General features: G+C 36.0%; 2 protein-coding genes across 5 annotated transcripts; one reads left to right on the top strand and one right to left on the bottom strand.

The window, feature by feature from the left end:
- Positions 1 to 947: 947 nt before the first annotated feature.
- Positions 948 to 2,471, bottom strand: LOC128155656 (uncharacterized). Its single transcript, XM_052817468.1, has one exon. The coding sequence runs from the start codon at positions 2,406 to 2,408 to the stop codon at positions 1,221 to 1,223; it is 1,188 nt and encodes a 395-aa protein (XP_052673428.1). The 5' UTR covers positions 2,409 to 2,471; the 3' UTR covers positions 948 to 1,220.
- A 638-nt stretch (positions 2,472 to 3,109) lies between these two features.
- LOC128192791 (heat shock 70 kDa protein 12A-like) lies at positions 3,110 to 14,364 on the top strand. 4 transcript variants are annotated; one of them, XM_052865760.1, is made up of 6 exons: positions 3,128 to 3,227; positions 9,226 to 9,534; positions 9,945 to 10,163; positions 10,464 to 10,623; positions 10,974 to 12,048; positions 14,237 to 14,364. In XM_052865760.1, the coding sequence occupies exons 2-5, from the start codon at positions 9,229 to 9,231 to the stop codon at positions 12,032 to 12,034; spliced, it is 1,746 nt and encodes a 581-aa protein (XP_052721720.1). In that variant the 5' UTR covers positions 3,128 to 3,227; positions 9,226 to 9,228; the 3' UTR covers positions 12,035 to 12,048; positions 14,237 to 14,364. The 4 variants fall into 4 exon arrangements, with proteins under 4 accessions (XP_052721719.1, XP_052721720.1, XP_052721721.1 ...); XM_052865761.1 differs by lacking the exon at positions 14,237 to 14,364 and adding an exon at positions 12,469 to 13,929; XM_052865759.1 differs by lacking the exon at positions 14,237 to 14,364 and having other exon boundaries at positions 3,110 to 3,227; positions 9,223 to 9,534; positions 10,974 to 12,267.

The following is a 14,364-nucleotide window of genomic DNA, read 5'->3' as shown; positions in this document are numbered from 1 at the left end:
GGGGGGGGGGGGGGGGGGGGGGAGTCCAACTGGCATTCCACCAGATTCCGTTTATTAATTACTTACACTCAATAGCTAAAAGTACATGTGTGTCAATTTTTACTTTTCACGATATATTTCATTATCAAAACAAAAAAAAACATTTTCAAGGAATAGGACTTCCCTTGTGGGCAGAAAGAATAATCTTACCGTGACCAGACTACGTTCAGGTCACAGGACATCTGTCATTTTAACGATAGAACATTCTATCTACCTTGTGGGCAATAGTTTGATAAATACGGAATTTCCTATGCTTCTTTTGCATAACACTTAGAAACCTACATTTCTGAGATGTAATGTAAACAACCAATGGTAAGAATGTTTTTACTTACAAGGTGCAAAAGAAATACTAGTGTATACATGGTATAGTGGAACATCCAGTAAAAAAATACACAATGTTATAAATGAGCTGTCAGAAAATTAGTCAAATTCAATGCGTGTCACTTTTGATTGTGTAACTTAATTGCATTTTTTTACTGTGCAACTTAATTGCATTTTATTTTATTTTTTTCTGTCATGACAAAAAAAAGAAATCCCCCAAAATACGTGGGTTTTTTTTCAAATTGAAAAAAATATGACAGTTTATCCCGCATCAGTGACTGAATTTAAGGGAGAAAAAGATAAGTACATGAAACGTTCAAATTGAATGAATTTATTATTATTATTTTTTTTAATAATCAAACCTTTATCTTTTGCCATGATAGCCATACAAGTGGCCGATTAGTACATGTATTCCCTCATTTCATTATGAAGAGAGAGAGATAAGTGGGTGCAAAAGGGACACTTGGCAAGCGAACACATAATTAAAGAGAAATAATTTCATCATGAGAGATTTATAAACATGTTATTAGGTAGATCTATTCGATAAGTCTTTAAATAAACATATAATAAAGCAGTATGAGTCAAAATCGAATCATTTATTGACAAAAAAAAATATTCAACTTAGAAAACATATCTAAGTTTCAAAAGCAAAGCTATGCTGAATGTTGATAGATTAGACACTATATAACAGATCAATGATTCATTCTCTCTCTCTCTCTCTCTCTCTCTCTCTCTCTCTCTCTCTCTCTCTCTCTCTCTCTCTCTCTTGCTCTCTCTCTCTTGCTCTCTCTCTGAGCAAAAAAAAATATTTTTAATGTTCCCATATTGTTGACACACACTTATTGGCATATCTCGCCGACTCACAGCTCGTCTCTCATGGACAAAGTCAAATACACCTTGTTGAAAGCTTTGGACATGTCTTGTTGGTTTCTGGCAATGTGTGCTGAATTCAACATTCCCTCCTGCTCTCTTCTGAATTCTGGATTGCGAGATGCGGACTCGTAAAAGATTACTAGTTCTTTCACGGTCTCGGTGAGCGGGCTGGGGTTCCAGCTCAGTTCCCGCTCGGCCAGAGATGTATTCACTGGCCCTAGGGTCACCGATGGATAGAGGTGAACCCCTGGCTCTTCGCCACACGTCACTGGAACATCCGGCATTTCAAGCTCCGACTTCATCAAATCAAGCAACTCAAAGAGACTTGGATTTTCCTTGAATGCTAAGTTATAAGCTTTTCCGTGAGCAAACTTTTCTGGATTTTGTGAACATAAGTCGAATATGACCTCAGCTACGTCATCGGAATGTACTAAACTTAACGGCTTCTCGCAAAAAGATCTGGGTAATTTGATATCGGAGTTCAAATGAGGATATAGGCGGATCATCAGCTGGTAAATCCACCACCTGTACGTGTTGTCCCGGGGGCCAATGACGTCAGGTAATCTCAGGGACACAAACGGTACTCCCCATTTCATATTCTGGAACTGTAGCTCCTCTTCGCATAACAGTTTTCTATGACCATAGCTATCTTTCTTTGCATACTCTTCCCGTATAAGAACATTGTTTGGTCTAACGGCATCAGTTTCTCGGGAGTATCCATCGTGGCTTTTGTTGCACACCTCAAACACCGAGTCAGAACTAATGTAAATATATAGTCCTATTCTGTCCTGCCAAATATCAAAGACTTCTTGAATTTGAAATCGGTGGTAACCACTAAAATCAACTGCCACGTCAAACTTTGATTTCGATAGCGCTGCGATCTCTTTGCAGGATTTGAGAGATAGCAGACGATCACAGGTGACGTGATGTACACGTGGCTTGATTTTGATGCCAGAATCCCAGTACCAGTTTCCTCTGTTGATTGTGGTGACGTGGAATCCTCCCACCAGAAGCTTTTCGACTGTGCTTGCTCCAAGTAAGCCATTGCCTCCAAACACTAAAGCTTGTGGTGCACTCTTTGCCAAAGTTTTACAGTCGAGTATCCTTGTGTACAACAGCAAGATCAGAATGACCAAACTTTTCGGCGCTGGCCAAGAAACCGCTCCGCCGTTCATGATACCCGCAGCTAAAAATAGTGTGCGCGTATGAAATGTAGAGGGTGTTTCTAAAGTCTGATTGTATACAATTTTGTTTAAGATAGATATTAAACAAAATATTACAGTGTAATAAGGTACACTGATGATTTAAACCAAAATTCTAATAGAATATTAACCAATTTAATTCTAAAAGTGCAAACTTTCAAAAAAAAATTCACATAAATTCTGTCATGGTTTTTGTAATGCATAAATAGTCGTATCAAACATCAGGTTTCATTTTTTCATAATCATCATGAACAAATTTTTTCAGCTTTTAAAAATAGCCTTCATTATATAGAACATGCAATTGTGTATGGCTTCTAACTTTTTACAGTTGCTTTAATCGCAACTTCACTTTTTGTCAACTCCAATACACAATATAATTTCATTATTTGTAAGTGCATTCAAACCACAAACCCACAAGAACGCTTAAATCTAAAAGTGCAAAAGTCTAGCATTCAAACAATTTTAAAATCTTAGCATAAATTTTGTAATGGTATGCATTAATAGTTGTGAACATCACGTTTTAATTATTTTTTTTTAAATCCTCGCTACTTTTTTGGCCCTTTCATATAAACGTGGACCACGATTGACAGGTATATGAAAGATCATCGTCTCCGGCATTTAATGAATGAATTTTTGTTCTGTCGATAACACATATATATCCACTGTGTGTGTGACGAAGAAAATTTGTTTGTTTACCTTCATACTCAAAACGAAACTAGACGATACAAACTTTATCAACATAAACAATTTCCAGGTTTTCCTATTACTTCCCGAATCCCTTTTTCTTCTGAGGTAAACCTATTTCTTATGTTTCATGCATGCTTTTTACAATTTACAATATTTAATTAGCATCTTAAAATATTTATTTTCGAAGTAATGAATTTGAGCAAATCTACATAAAATTGTGAAAAATTAAACCGAAAGTACTCGTAAAATGTCCATAGCCCAGCGGGTACATTTGTTGAGAACACGTTGCATATCAGTGTAAAAATGACGTTGAAAATGATTTATTATACGCTATTCGAAATGACGTTGAATTGTGACGTTGATCCAAGTCGAATCCTTAATGTTTTAATTAAGGTACTTCACTACACCGAGACTTCTACTTTTTAAGACACTACGTCACAAGATGGCGATTTAAATGTTTTGTTAAACTGTTTGTATCAATCGATTCAGATGTGTATCGTCATAGCTCAGTGGTTAAATTATCAGGCTTGTGAACCGCAGGTCATGAGTTCGAATCCACCTGGGGCTTTTGTTTATGTTTACTGAATGAAATTTTTTAAAACATCATTTTTTATCTAAAATTGCACATTTTTTCGCCTATTTGACATAGATACTTCTTATCCATCATGCTTTCTATCATAATCAAGTAATTTTCTGCTGATTTGAGAAACTATTGTAGTGAGGCACCTTTAAATCATTTGGCTTAATATACTATTTGCAAATGATGCATTATGATCATTATAATCCCTTCTCCAATAGGATATGAGAATCAGAAGGGGTTAAAAAAAATCGCAGCCGTAATATTTTGTGATTCTGTCACAAGTCATATGTCAAACTTCATCGGTCTGGCCGGGTGACTCTAGGAATGTCTCGGTAGCTGATCGAGCGACAATGGCGAAAGGCGAGCCTTCAAATCACTGAAAATCACTGAAATGTGTGCTTAAAAAAAGGCACGTCCCAACAGAAAACTACCAGTCCTCGAATCGGGTTCAGGGGGTTGTGCCTGGGTCAGCAACCCCAACATGTAATAAAACTAGCCCGCTACAGAAACGGAAACAAGGAATCATATAGTCAGCTTCTGATGGAAAGCTCTGTGTCAGCTCAGCAAATCATCAGACATACTTCGACAACCTCCATACTGTCTCCAAAGCCAACATATCTGATAATGTGCGTACTATGCTCGAAACTGGAAGACTATCAAAAGTCAATCACGATATGATAAGTGCGATATTGGTAATTATTTTAGGTGTTATTGAGTGTAGATGGACTGGATCCAGGAAAAAATACTTACAATTCAGGGTGTGTTGTGTGCTATTTAAAAGATAATGGGCTACATTAATATGGCGGAGTTGCAACATATTTTTTTTTAGTAAAACAACAGGCCAGTCTTTATTGGAGTAGCGCGACACCTATCACAAAATTATATATATGCACGTTTGAAAACAAGCTGTGGCCATCTGTCAGTGTTACGGACACACCAATGATGGCAATGATGAGGAGGAAGACCAGTTCAGTCTATGAAGCATTCATTAAATGAAATAATAAAACATGAAGTCATTATTGTAATGGGTGATATGAATGCGAAATGGGCATTGACAATCCAGGAGCAAAAGATGTTATGAAAAATGGCATGGCGAATAAGAATATCACTAGGGAGAGGCTCATACATGTAGGTTTCAGCGCAAACAACAACATGACAATGGGAGGGACTCTGTTCCAACGCAAGAAAATACAAACCTTGCCATGGACCTCACCAAATGGCAGAGTAAAACAACATATAGACCACATCTTAATCAACAAAAAGTGGAGAGCATCATTACAAGAGGTCGGGGCATGACGAGGACCTGACATAAAGTTAGCACTACCTTGTCAGGGGAAGATCAAACTCAAATTAAGATATTCCAAAATAAAATCTGAAAGACATGTTTTGGGTGTAAACAGATTAACTTATAGAAATATAAGGAGAAATTTCTGTCTAGAACTAAAATCAAAGTACTGAAGAACTGACGTGAGTTGATTTTGTCGAATGTATATTCATTTTAAAATCAATGATATGTTATTTTGCATGACAAGTACATGTAGTTTCTAATTTGTATTTGAATTACGCACATTTTTATAATACGAATTGTTGGAATGTCGAAAAACCCCCATATGAATCATGTTAAATGATATTTAAAGATAAAATTATTTCAATCAAACTATGTATCAGTAATAGAAATATTTCTCGAAAATTGTATGGATCCAAGCAATATTGAATTCTAGTCGCGTTCAACCAAACGCTCGGCTGACACCGTAAATCTCCGACAAGCAAGAGAGGCTCTCTGCTTGTCGGAAATTTACGGAGACAGGCGAGCGTCGAGTTGAACGAGACTATATTGAACTCTGGCGTAGGAATACACACGACTACAAAAAACATCTAAATTGTTCGTACCATTTAAAATCTGACTATTTTCAAGGTATTTATAAATAAGGTTCCTTGGAAAACAATTATTTGGCATACATTACATCGAATTTATCAATTATTTTCAAGAACTAAGTCTTGTCAGCAGCGATGATTTGTGCTGAGGTCCAAACACTGTTTCACTTTCGGTTTGTCCGAGTAACTGCATAGGAGAGTTGATTAAAACAGACTGGCAGCTATTGGAAACATTGAAAACGCCATAGAAGAGCATTGGAATACAAGTATCTTCAGAAGTTCGATCAGAGACACATATACAGATACTTAAAAAACGGTACTTAAATTAGGAAGAACAGATCATTTAAAAAAATTATTCTGCTTGCGTATCATCATCGAACAAAGTTGGGAATGGAGATCATCCTTGTATATGCATATTGTTGGCTTTGAGACGGCTTTGATAGTGTACATCGTTTTACGCTCTGAAAAATAAAGAAAAAATATTGAATACTATCAAAGATAATTAAAATCATGAAAGAAATGTATGAAGAGTTAAGATGTTCTGCAAGACACGAAAGGTCAACGTCAGAACAACGTCTGGTGTACGTTATGCAAGGATGCATCTTATCACCATTCATGTTCTTACTGGGTATTGACTCGTTGATGAGGAAGATGACAGAAGAAAAACGAGGAAAATAGTACCTGTGTTACAAAAACTTTGCAGTGAGTGATATACATGTACCGATAAGTTTATGAAGCCACACACAACATATGCAGGAAAACACAGACAAACTTAAAGGAAACGGCAATAAACTGGGGTGTAAGATTAACCAAAAGAATTAAAGATTCTGACAAAAAACAATAGCAGTAATCTAATACAATTCAACAGTAGAGAATTGGAGGAGAGAACTTGGAGTGATTATTGGTTGTTTGCGTGATCACGATAATGTAAAAGTTTTATGTGTAGTGTTTAGTAAATTGTATGTCTATATCTTGTATAATTTTATGGCAGAGTATATTAATTTGAATACTGGACAAATTCTAAGTTAATTTTGTTACAAAGTAAAATCATGTTGAATTTTTAACTTTTTCATGATGTCGTTTTGATGCAAAGAAAATAAATTTATTTAAACTTAAAACATTATGCTTTTTTCTCTATGAATGCTTGAAGATAGAGAAGAAACAATATCAATATCAGAAAGGTCGATCAGAACTTTTTCAGTCAGAGTGACAGGTTTCATGAAAATCTTACAAGAAATAATAAAAATTAGATCAAAATAAGTTTTTTCTTCGCCGGGTCCGCCGCAAGGGTTCTTGAGCTTTATCATTGTTAAAGCATAAAATTCTATAAAACGACCGAAATTTCATAATTATAAATTAAATGCCATAACTTTTATTTCAATAAAGATACCTTCATGAAAAAAGTGTTGCGAAGCATGTAATGGGGTAGACTTGCCTTGCTACATATATTATGCGTTACTTTATAAGCGACAAAGTTTCCACTTATGTAACTAGCATCGATGATATTAATTGATACAGTGTTAGTGTTTTATAGTAGTTTTTTCCTCTTTTCCCTGGATAGAAGCCTTTTCCCGGAAATTTGGTGAATAGAAACTTTTAATGGGAGAAATAAATTCTAATTGACTCAGGGTTTCACTTGAGTCAGAGTTTCCCTTGGCAAAAAAAAGTTCTATAAAGTAGATTTTCTACATTTACCAAATATTTAAAACTAACAGTTCCTATCCTTAGGAAGGTCAATGCATCGCTGTATACAAAAATAATACAAATGAAAAGAATATCCGAGTAGACTTGTCCTGTGTTGCAATCTCGACTACATCTAACATAACATAAAATTTACTTAAAGCAATATGAGCTGTATTTGTTTAGAATTTTATTTTGCTGCAAAAACCTGCTAGTATGATGAATCTGGATGTAAATTAAACACTTATGATAAATAATATTTGAAAAACTTATTAATCTTATTAATCTTCGTCAGAAGACAGATTTATCTTCTAAGGAATATATAGGAGACAGGGATGGGGTCAATTACAATGGAAAGTAATTAATTAAATTACAATTACTTGCTTAAATTCTTCAATTAAATTACCATTACCATTACAAGAGTTTTCAGATGTAATTAATTAAATTACAATTACTTTGCAGATGTAATGAAATAAATTACAAATTACATTTTCATCAAAATTTACTAAAACCATGATTTATCTACAACGCATAAACGTTAAAACGTTTAAGGAGGTATGTCTATAATATGAGTAAAAGTCCCTCATAATCAAAATAATTTCACTGTTTGAGAATTTGCTAATTACTCTGATAATTTACAATTAAGTTACAATTTTTGGATAGAAAAAATATAAATTTGGTTTTATTGTTTATTTTAAAACGCAGGTACTGGTAGTCACAATATGGAGGTGTCCCATATTACCCTGAAATTCAATAAACAATTGAAAGTCATATCCCCTATTACCTACACCTACCATGTCAACTAAAGTATTTCCTGCATGCAAAACTATTATATGACAACTTTCTCCTTTGCATTTTTATACACTATTTTTTTTCATTGTAAATTCAATGCCAAAGTACAGGTTAATTTCAGGTAGTGGGCAGACTAGAATTGTTATCAAAACACAATTCACACCTGTTGTTCTCTACATAATTATCAAATGTTTGCAATAAGGGAACACACCCTGTGGACATGTTAGGCATCAAAAGCTTAAAACCCATTTGAAGCCATGCATTTTAGCTCTATGTATTTTGGCTATCAATTACAAAGCATGACTTGATAGTTTATATAATTTTGATAACACTGATTTTGTTTGTAATTTAAACATTGATGTTTTAAACTAACTCAATGATAATTGACACACTAATTTTTCTAATAAGAAGGGTAATAAGTATTTTTTAAGGAAAAAAGAGATCAAACAAATCATCAAATACATGTACTTAATCAAATTTGGGAAACTTATCATTAAATATTGAATCACTGAAAAAATCCATTTTGAAAAATATTTGGTATGATATATATAATGATAGTTCAATGCTTTTTAACTACTCTTCGTAACTTGACCTTGTACCATTGTAAGTGTGGGGGAAAATGTGTAGTGGACAGCTTCATATTTATATGTACATCGGTGTGTAATTGAAAGTAATTGAAAAGTAACTGGAATTACATGCCTTTTTTGAAAGTAATTAATTAAATTTCCATTACATGTAAATAAAAATTTGGCCAATTACACATTTCTTTCAATTACATCCAAATTTGTAATTAATTACACTCAATTACCATTACAAATTACCATTACCCCATCCCTGATAGGAGATCAACTTTTGTACAGGATGACAATAATTCAATTTTGCTTCATTTAAGGCTTCTTTACGGTTTTTCCAATAAAAAATATGGCTAACAGAACTTTAAAAACCATGATATTTTTGTCATTTTAGTATAAAATAACATTTTTCGTAAAAAAAATCAGCATGAAAATCGCAGCTCATATTGCTTTCATCAGCAGTTAACGGATAGCATACGAAAGTATGTAGGCAATATTCAATATTTTTTATAATTGTACACTGTCTCCAAAGTTAAAAAAAAAATGGAGGGGTAGCACCATTTTCAGCTGATGCTAATGTATGTTTTTATTTTTCATGAAGTAGACCATGAGTCTCTCTGTGCCAATTCTGGTGGCGGCTATTGACTTTGGAACCACATTTTCCGGATACGCCTTTTCCTTTCGTCATGAGTTCGAAAAAGATCCTGAAAAGATCAGCACCACTAACTGGGTGGCAGGGGGTCAGGCTCTGGTCTCCCTGAAGACCCCTTCTGTGGTGCTGCTAAAGCCAGACAGAACCTTCCACTCGTTTGGGTTCGAGGCGGAGAACAAGTATGGTGATCTGGCGGGGGACGGGGAACATGCCGGATGGCTGTACTTCAAACGATTCAAGATGACACTGCACGGGAATAAGGTAAGTCCATCACCGAGGTCTAGTATTTTGGAATTAAACAGTTGATCTGTAATATCGACAGCAACACGTGCTATCGAAATCGACAAAATTATAGACAATATAGGAAATGGTCAGAATAATTTTATCTAAATGCAATCATTTGTTCATTCGCTAAAGATACAAAGATACAGTTAGATGCCACTTACCGATATTGTAGCAGATTATCTAGACATGGTTTAGTGATTTTTTGCAAAAGACCACCCCTTTTAAATGACACCTAAGTGTAGCAGAACGGAAAGTTATATAAAGTGAAATTGATAATTAAATTATTTCACTATTTAATTAATACACCTTTTTCTAAATTACATATAAATATATGAAGGGTCAACGTGAGCGGTAATAAAATAAGTACTTGTCTGTGTGTTTGACAGAGCCTGAGTCGCACCACCACCATCAAAGACATCAACGGTGTTGAGATGTCGGCCAAGACGATCTTTACGATGGCTATCCGCTACCTGAAGGGGCACCTGCTGGAGACAGTCCGGAGGCGCGTGGACGCCTTCACTGACGACCTGGTTCGGTGGGTGGTAACTGTTCCTGCCATTTGGGACGAGGGAGCCAAACAATTCATGGAGGAGGCCGCGGTAGATGTAAGCCCCGTACAAGTCTTTAAATGATGTACAAGTATATGACCGAATTACGTGAAGTTCTAGCTGTATCACAGAGTAACTGTTGAGAGATATGTAATCGTCATAAACTAATTACAGGCATGTAAAATACGTTATTTGAGCAATGATTTCAGTTTTAACGCTATCTGCGAAAACACACGTATATTTGTTACAATAACTGAGAATACAACAGTCAGTACGCTATATATTTTTTTAAATAATCTAACACTTTGCCTTAATTATTGATCAACTACTTGATTTATACACTTAATTATGATTTAGGCTGGCATCCCCCGGAAACAGCTCCTGTTAGCCTTGGAGCCGGAGGCGGCCTCCATTTACTGTAATTATGTCCCTCTGGGCGTAATGTCATACGGCCATGGGAAAACTGGATCCGCCAGATTCGAACCAGGAACACAGTATATGGTCCTGGACTTGGGAGGTGTGGTTGATTTCTTCAATTTTACGCGATAAAACTGCTTGCGCGGCACATTTTAAGATGGGGCGGGGGGGGGGGGGGGCGTAGAGAAGACCGTGTTTTATTTGAGACCGTTACTTCAAGACCAAAGTTGTGTGATGTAGCAGAACAAAAATGTTTCATAATGACCACGAGGCCATTCCTTGACAGCTCTAGATATGTTAGTGTGCGATTCTTAATATACACTCGTTAGAATGTAAGATTAACGTACAATATTATATACATGTACATCTATAGTACTTAGAATCTCGTGCTACATGTATGCTCTATTTTAATGGTTCGACATGGTGCAAGTAGATTTTTTTATTATACAGGGGGAACAGCCGACATTACGGTCCATGAAGTGCTACCCAACTTGAAACTGCGGGAGGTTCACCACGCCACAGGAGGGGCCTGGGGAGGGACCAAGGTGGACGACGCCTTCTACCAATTCCTGGTCAAGATCTTCGGGAACGATACGCTGACAACGTTAAGGCAAGAGAACATGGATGACTATATCGCGCTGTTCCGCGACTTTGAAACAAAGAAACGCACGATTAAACCCGATATGACGGACAAAGTCACTGTCACATTGCCATTACGCCTGATGGAAATCTACAAGAACGAAATGGATGAAACAGTGGAAGAGGCATTGCCGAACACAAGATACGCAAGAACAGTTGAATACTTTGCAGGCAAATTAAGAATTCAGCCACAAGTTTTCAAGGATTTTTTCAACGAAACGTTGCAAGGAATTATTCAGCACATAACAAATATCATGAAATCGTTTTCAGGAGATTCTTTGTCGAGAATTCTTCTTGTGGGTGGATTTTCGGAGTCGCCGATGGTTCTGAAGGCAATAAGAGAATTATTTCCAAACAAAAAAGTAATCGCTCCTGCCGATCCCGGCTTGGCTGTGTTAAAAGGTGCAGTTTTATTTGGTCATGATCCAACCGCTATTTCTTCAAGAATCAGTCGATATTCCATAGGATTTGAAGTGAATGTGCCTTTCATCGAGGGCTTGCATCCTAATAAATACAAGGTAAAGAGACCAGGCGGAGAGGCAAAATGTCAACATGTTTTTGAAGCCTTGGTGCAGAAAGGTGAGGAAGTTCCTATTGGCCACAAAATCGAGAACTACTATTCACCAAGCGAAGAAGATGCAATAACGGGGATTGCAGTTTACCAATCTGATTCCAAAAATCCTACTTACACAACCGAGAAAAACTGCAAAAAACTTGGCAGCATCAAGCTTCGTCAACCAAATGGGGGATGGACGGACGACGCCCAAATTCACGCAGTAGTGGAGTTTGGTGGCACGCAGTTCCACGTGGCACTTACAGACGACTGTCTCGATGAAACCTACAGGGATTCCTTCAATTTCCTGAAGGACTAACTCCTCAGATACCGGTATTGAATGGGATGATGCATTCCATGTCATCCGTTAATTTCGTCAAATCATTTTCATATAGTTTAAAAGTAAATTGTATCTTCATGACTGATAATCTAATAAGTCTGTGTTATATACGTGTACATGTTCATTGATTTTAACGTACATCTGCTTTGCTACACACGTTGACTGTAAATGCAATATTGCCTTAGACGTATAAACAGTTTGCATACTATAAACGGTATAAAATAAAATTTATACATCATGCAGCTGACGACCTATCAAGAATATCTTGAAACTAAAACAAAATACATGTACATTTGTACTATAGTGTATTTCTTCGGAAATACACTCCGGTTGTATTCATACAGAAATTGACACAACCGAATCATGGTCTCGCAAGTTTTACTTATTTTTGTCCATATGTTTTTTTTTTACAGTTTCCAGTTGAATAAGAGAAAACATTTGTTCAAATACATACAATATATATATAAATGTTGACTTGGGTTGAGAGCAACATTGATCATGTGAGTCTCCCCGGGACGCAAAAATATCAACCGACGCAAAAACATTGAAAATAGTGACTGGTTAATATTTTTGGACGAGCTTACATTATAAAAATTGACTACCTTGCGTGGTTATCAGTATAGTCTATATAGAGTCATGGTGTATATACGGAGAATACATGTAAATAACCGAATTAAGAATTAATAACGTTTACAACATTGTTCAGTGTTGTCTTATTTGATACGTGTAGAGTCGACAATGGGTTATTTCGTGATTTGTGACTGATCACTCAGAGCACGGAATGCACGGTCTGACGTCAAACTTTTCAATCTATTGAGTATTGACAAACCTCTCCCAATTCCGTTGCTTTATTGTAAGAATCGGTTGAGGTGTATATAAAGAAAAATATACTGTAGCTAGCCTATACTGGTAATTCATGTTCTTCTCACTTTATATAGATAATTAAAAATAGATTCAGAGTAGGAGAATTAATTATAAAAAGTTGAGTGCGAATTTAGTGCTGTAAATGGATACGGTAAATATGTCGCATCATGTGACACACAAAAATAATCAGTTTTCAGCTCTCAATTAAGTGAGCTTTTCTGATCACTTTTGGTCCGGCAGTCCGTCTGTCTGTTTGTCCGTCTGTAAACTTTTTACATTTTCGACTTCTTCTCCGGAACCACTAAACCGATTTCAACCAAACTTGGCAAAAAGCACCTTTATGTGAAGGGGATTCAATTTTTTTTTTCAAATGAAGGGAGATAATTAACAATTATTAAATATCTGTAAGTATCTTTGAAAATATCTTTCTCTGGAAAAAATAATCGTCCAGAAAAGTTGTAATGTGTGTGGAAGCATCCTCAAGTAGTGTAGATTCAAGTTTGCTCAAATCATGATCCCCATGGGTATGGTGGGGCCACCTCGATTGGTCAAATATTTACATAGGTATATAGAGAAAAATCTTCTCAAAAACCAATTTGCCAGATAAGCTGTAACTTGTGACGAAGCATCTTCAGGTAGTGTAGATTCAAGTTCGTTTAAATCATGATCCTCAGGTAGTACGGTGGGGCCACCACCTGGGGTCGAATTTTTGATTAGGAAATATATAGAGTAAAATCTTCTCTCAAAAACCAATTGGCTAGAAAAACTAAAACTTGTGTGGAAGCATCCTCATATAGTGTACATTCAAGTTTGTTCAAATCATGATCCCCGGGGTATGATGGGGCCAATTGGGAGGGGGTCAAATTTTTAAATAGGAAGATTAGAGAAAAATATTTAAAAATCTTCTTGAAAAGCATTCAGCCCAAGAAGCAGTAACTTGTTGAAAGCACAGGCTGTGCAGATTACAGTTCAATCAAACCATGATTTCATAGAGAAAAGTGGGGCCACACCATGGGGGGGGGGGGTTATGTGGGAAAAGAGAAAAATCTTTTGAAAAATACTTCAACAATAAAAGGGGCTTGGTATTTACCATAAAAATCAGCAGATTTTTAAAATTTCTGAGCAAGATCTACTGTACTTAGTTGTCAAGATATTTTGATTTTGATATTGTAATGCTGATTTGATCGGAGTAGTTGTGGCTATTCTTGCTCAGGTGAGCAATGTGGCCCCTGGGCCTCTTGTCTGTAATGCTTGCTTCCTTCAAGTGTACAGTGTTATAGTTTGTAAGTAAACAAAGTGACTTGTCTTTTCGTATAGAGACTGGATGGTCAACCAATTACCCACAAGATCTGCATGAAAAAGTATACAGTCATATTTTGGTCATACAAAAATTACCAGTAAGTGAAAAATTCAAACGTTTTACTTTTAAATTTCAAATATTCTCC

Source organism: Crassostrea angulata, chromosome 7, assembly GCF_025612915.1.
Source record: "Crassostrea angulata isolate pt1a10 chromosome 7, ASM2561291v2, whole genome shotgun sequence".
Lineage (NCBI taxonomy): Eukaryota > Metazoa > Mollusca > Bivalvia > Ostreida > Ostreidae > Magallana > Magallana angulata.
The sequence above is the reverse complement of the archived record's forward strand: the minus strand, read 5'-3'. Positions and strand labels throughout refer to the sequence as shown.

Coding starts and splice junctions, on each gene's coding strand:
- LOC128155656 (XM_052817468.1), bottom strand. CDS start 2,408: ATGAACGGCGGAGCGGTTTCTTGGCCAGCGCCGAAAAGTTTGGTCATT.
- LOC128192791 (XM_052865760.1), top strand. CDS start 9,229: ATGAGTCTCTCTGTGCCAATTCTGGTGGCGGCTATTGACTTTGGAACC. Junction 9,535..9,944: donor TGACACTGCACGGGAATAAG/GTAAGTCCATCA, acceptor TGTGTTTGACAG/AGCCTGAGTCGCACCACCAC. Junction 10,164..10,463: donor TGGAGGAGGCCGCGGTAGAT/GTAAGCCCCGTA, acceptor ATTATGATTTAG/GCTGGCATCCCCCGGAAACA.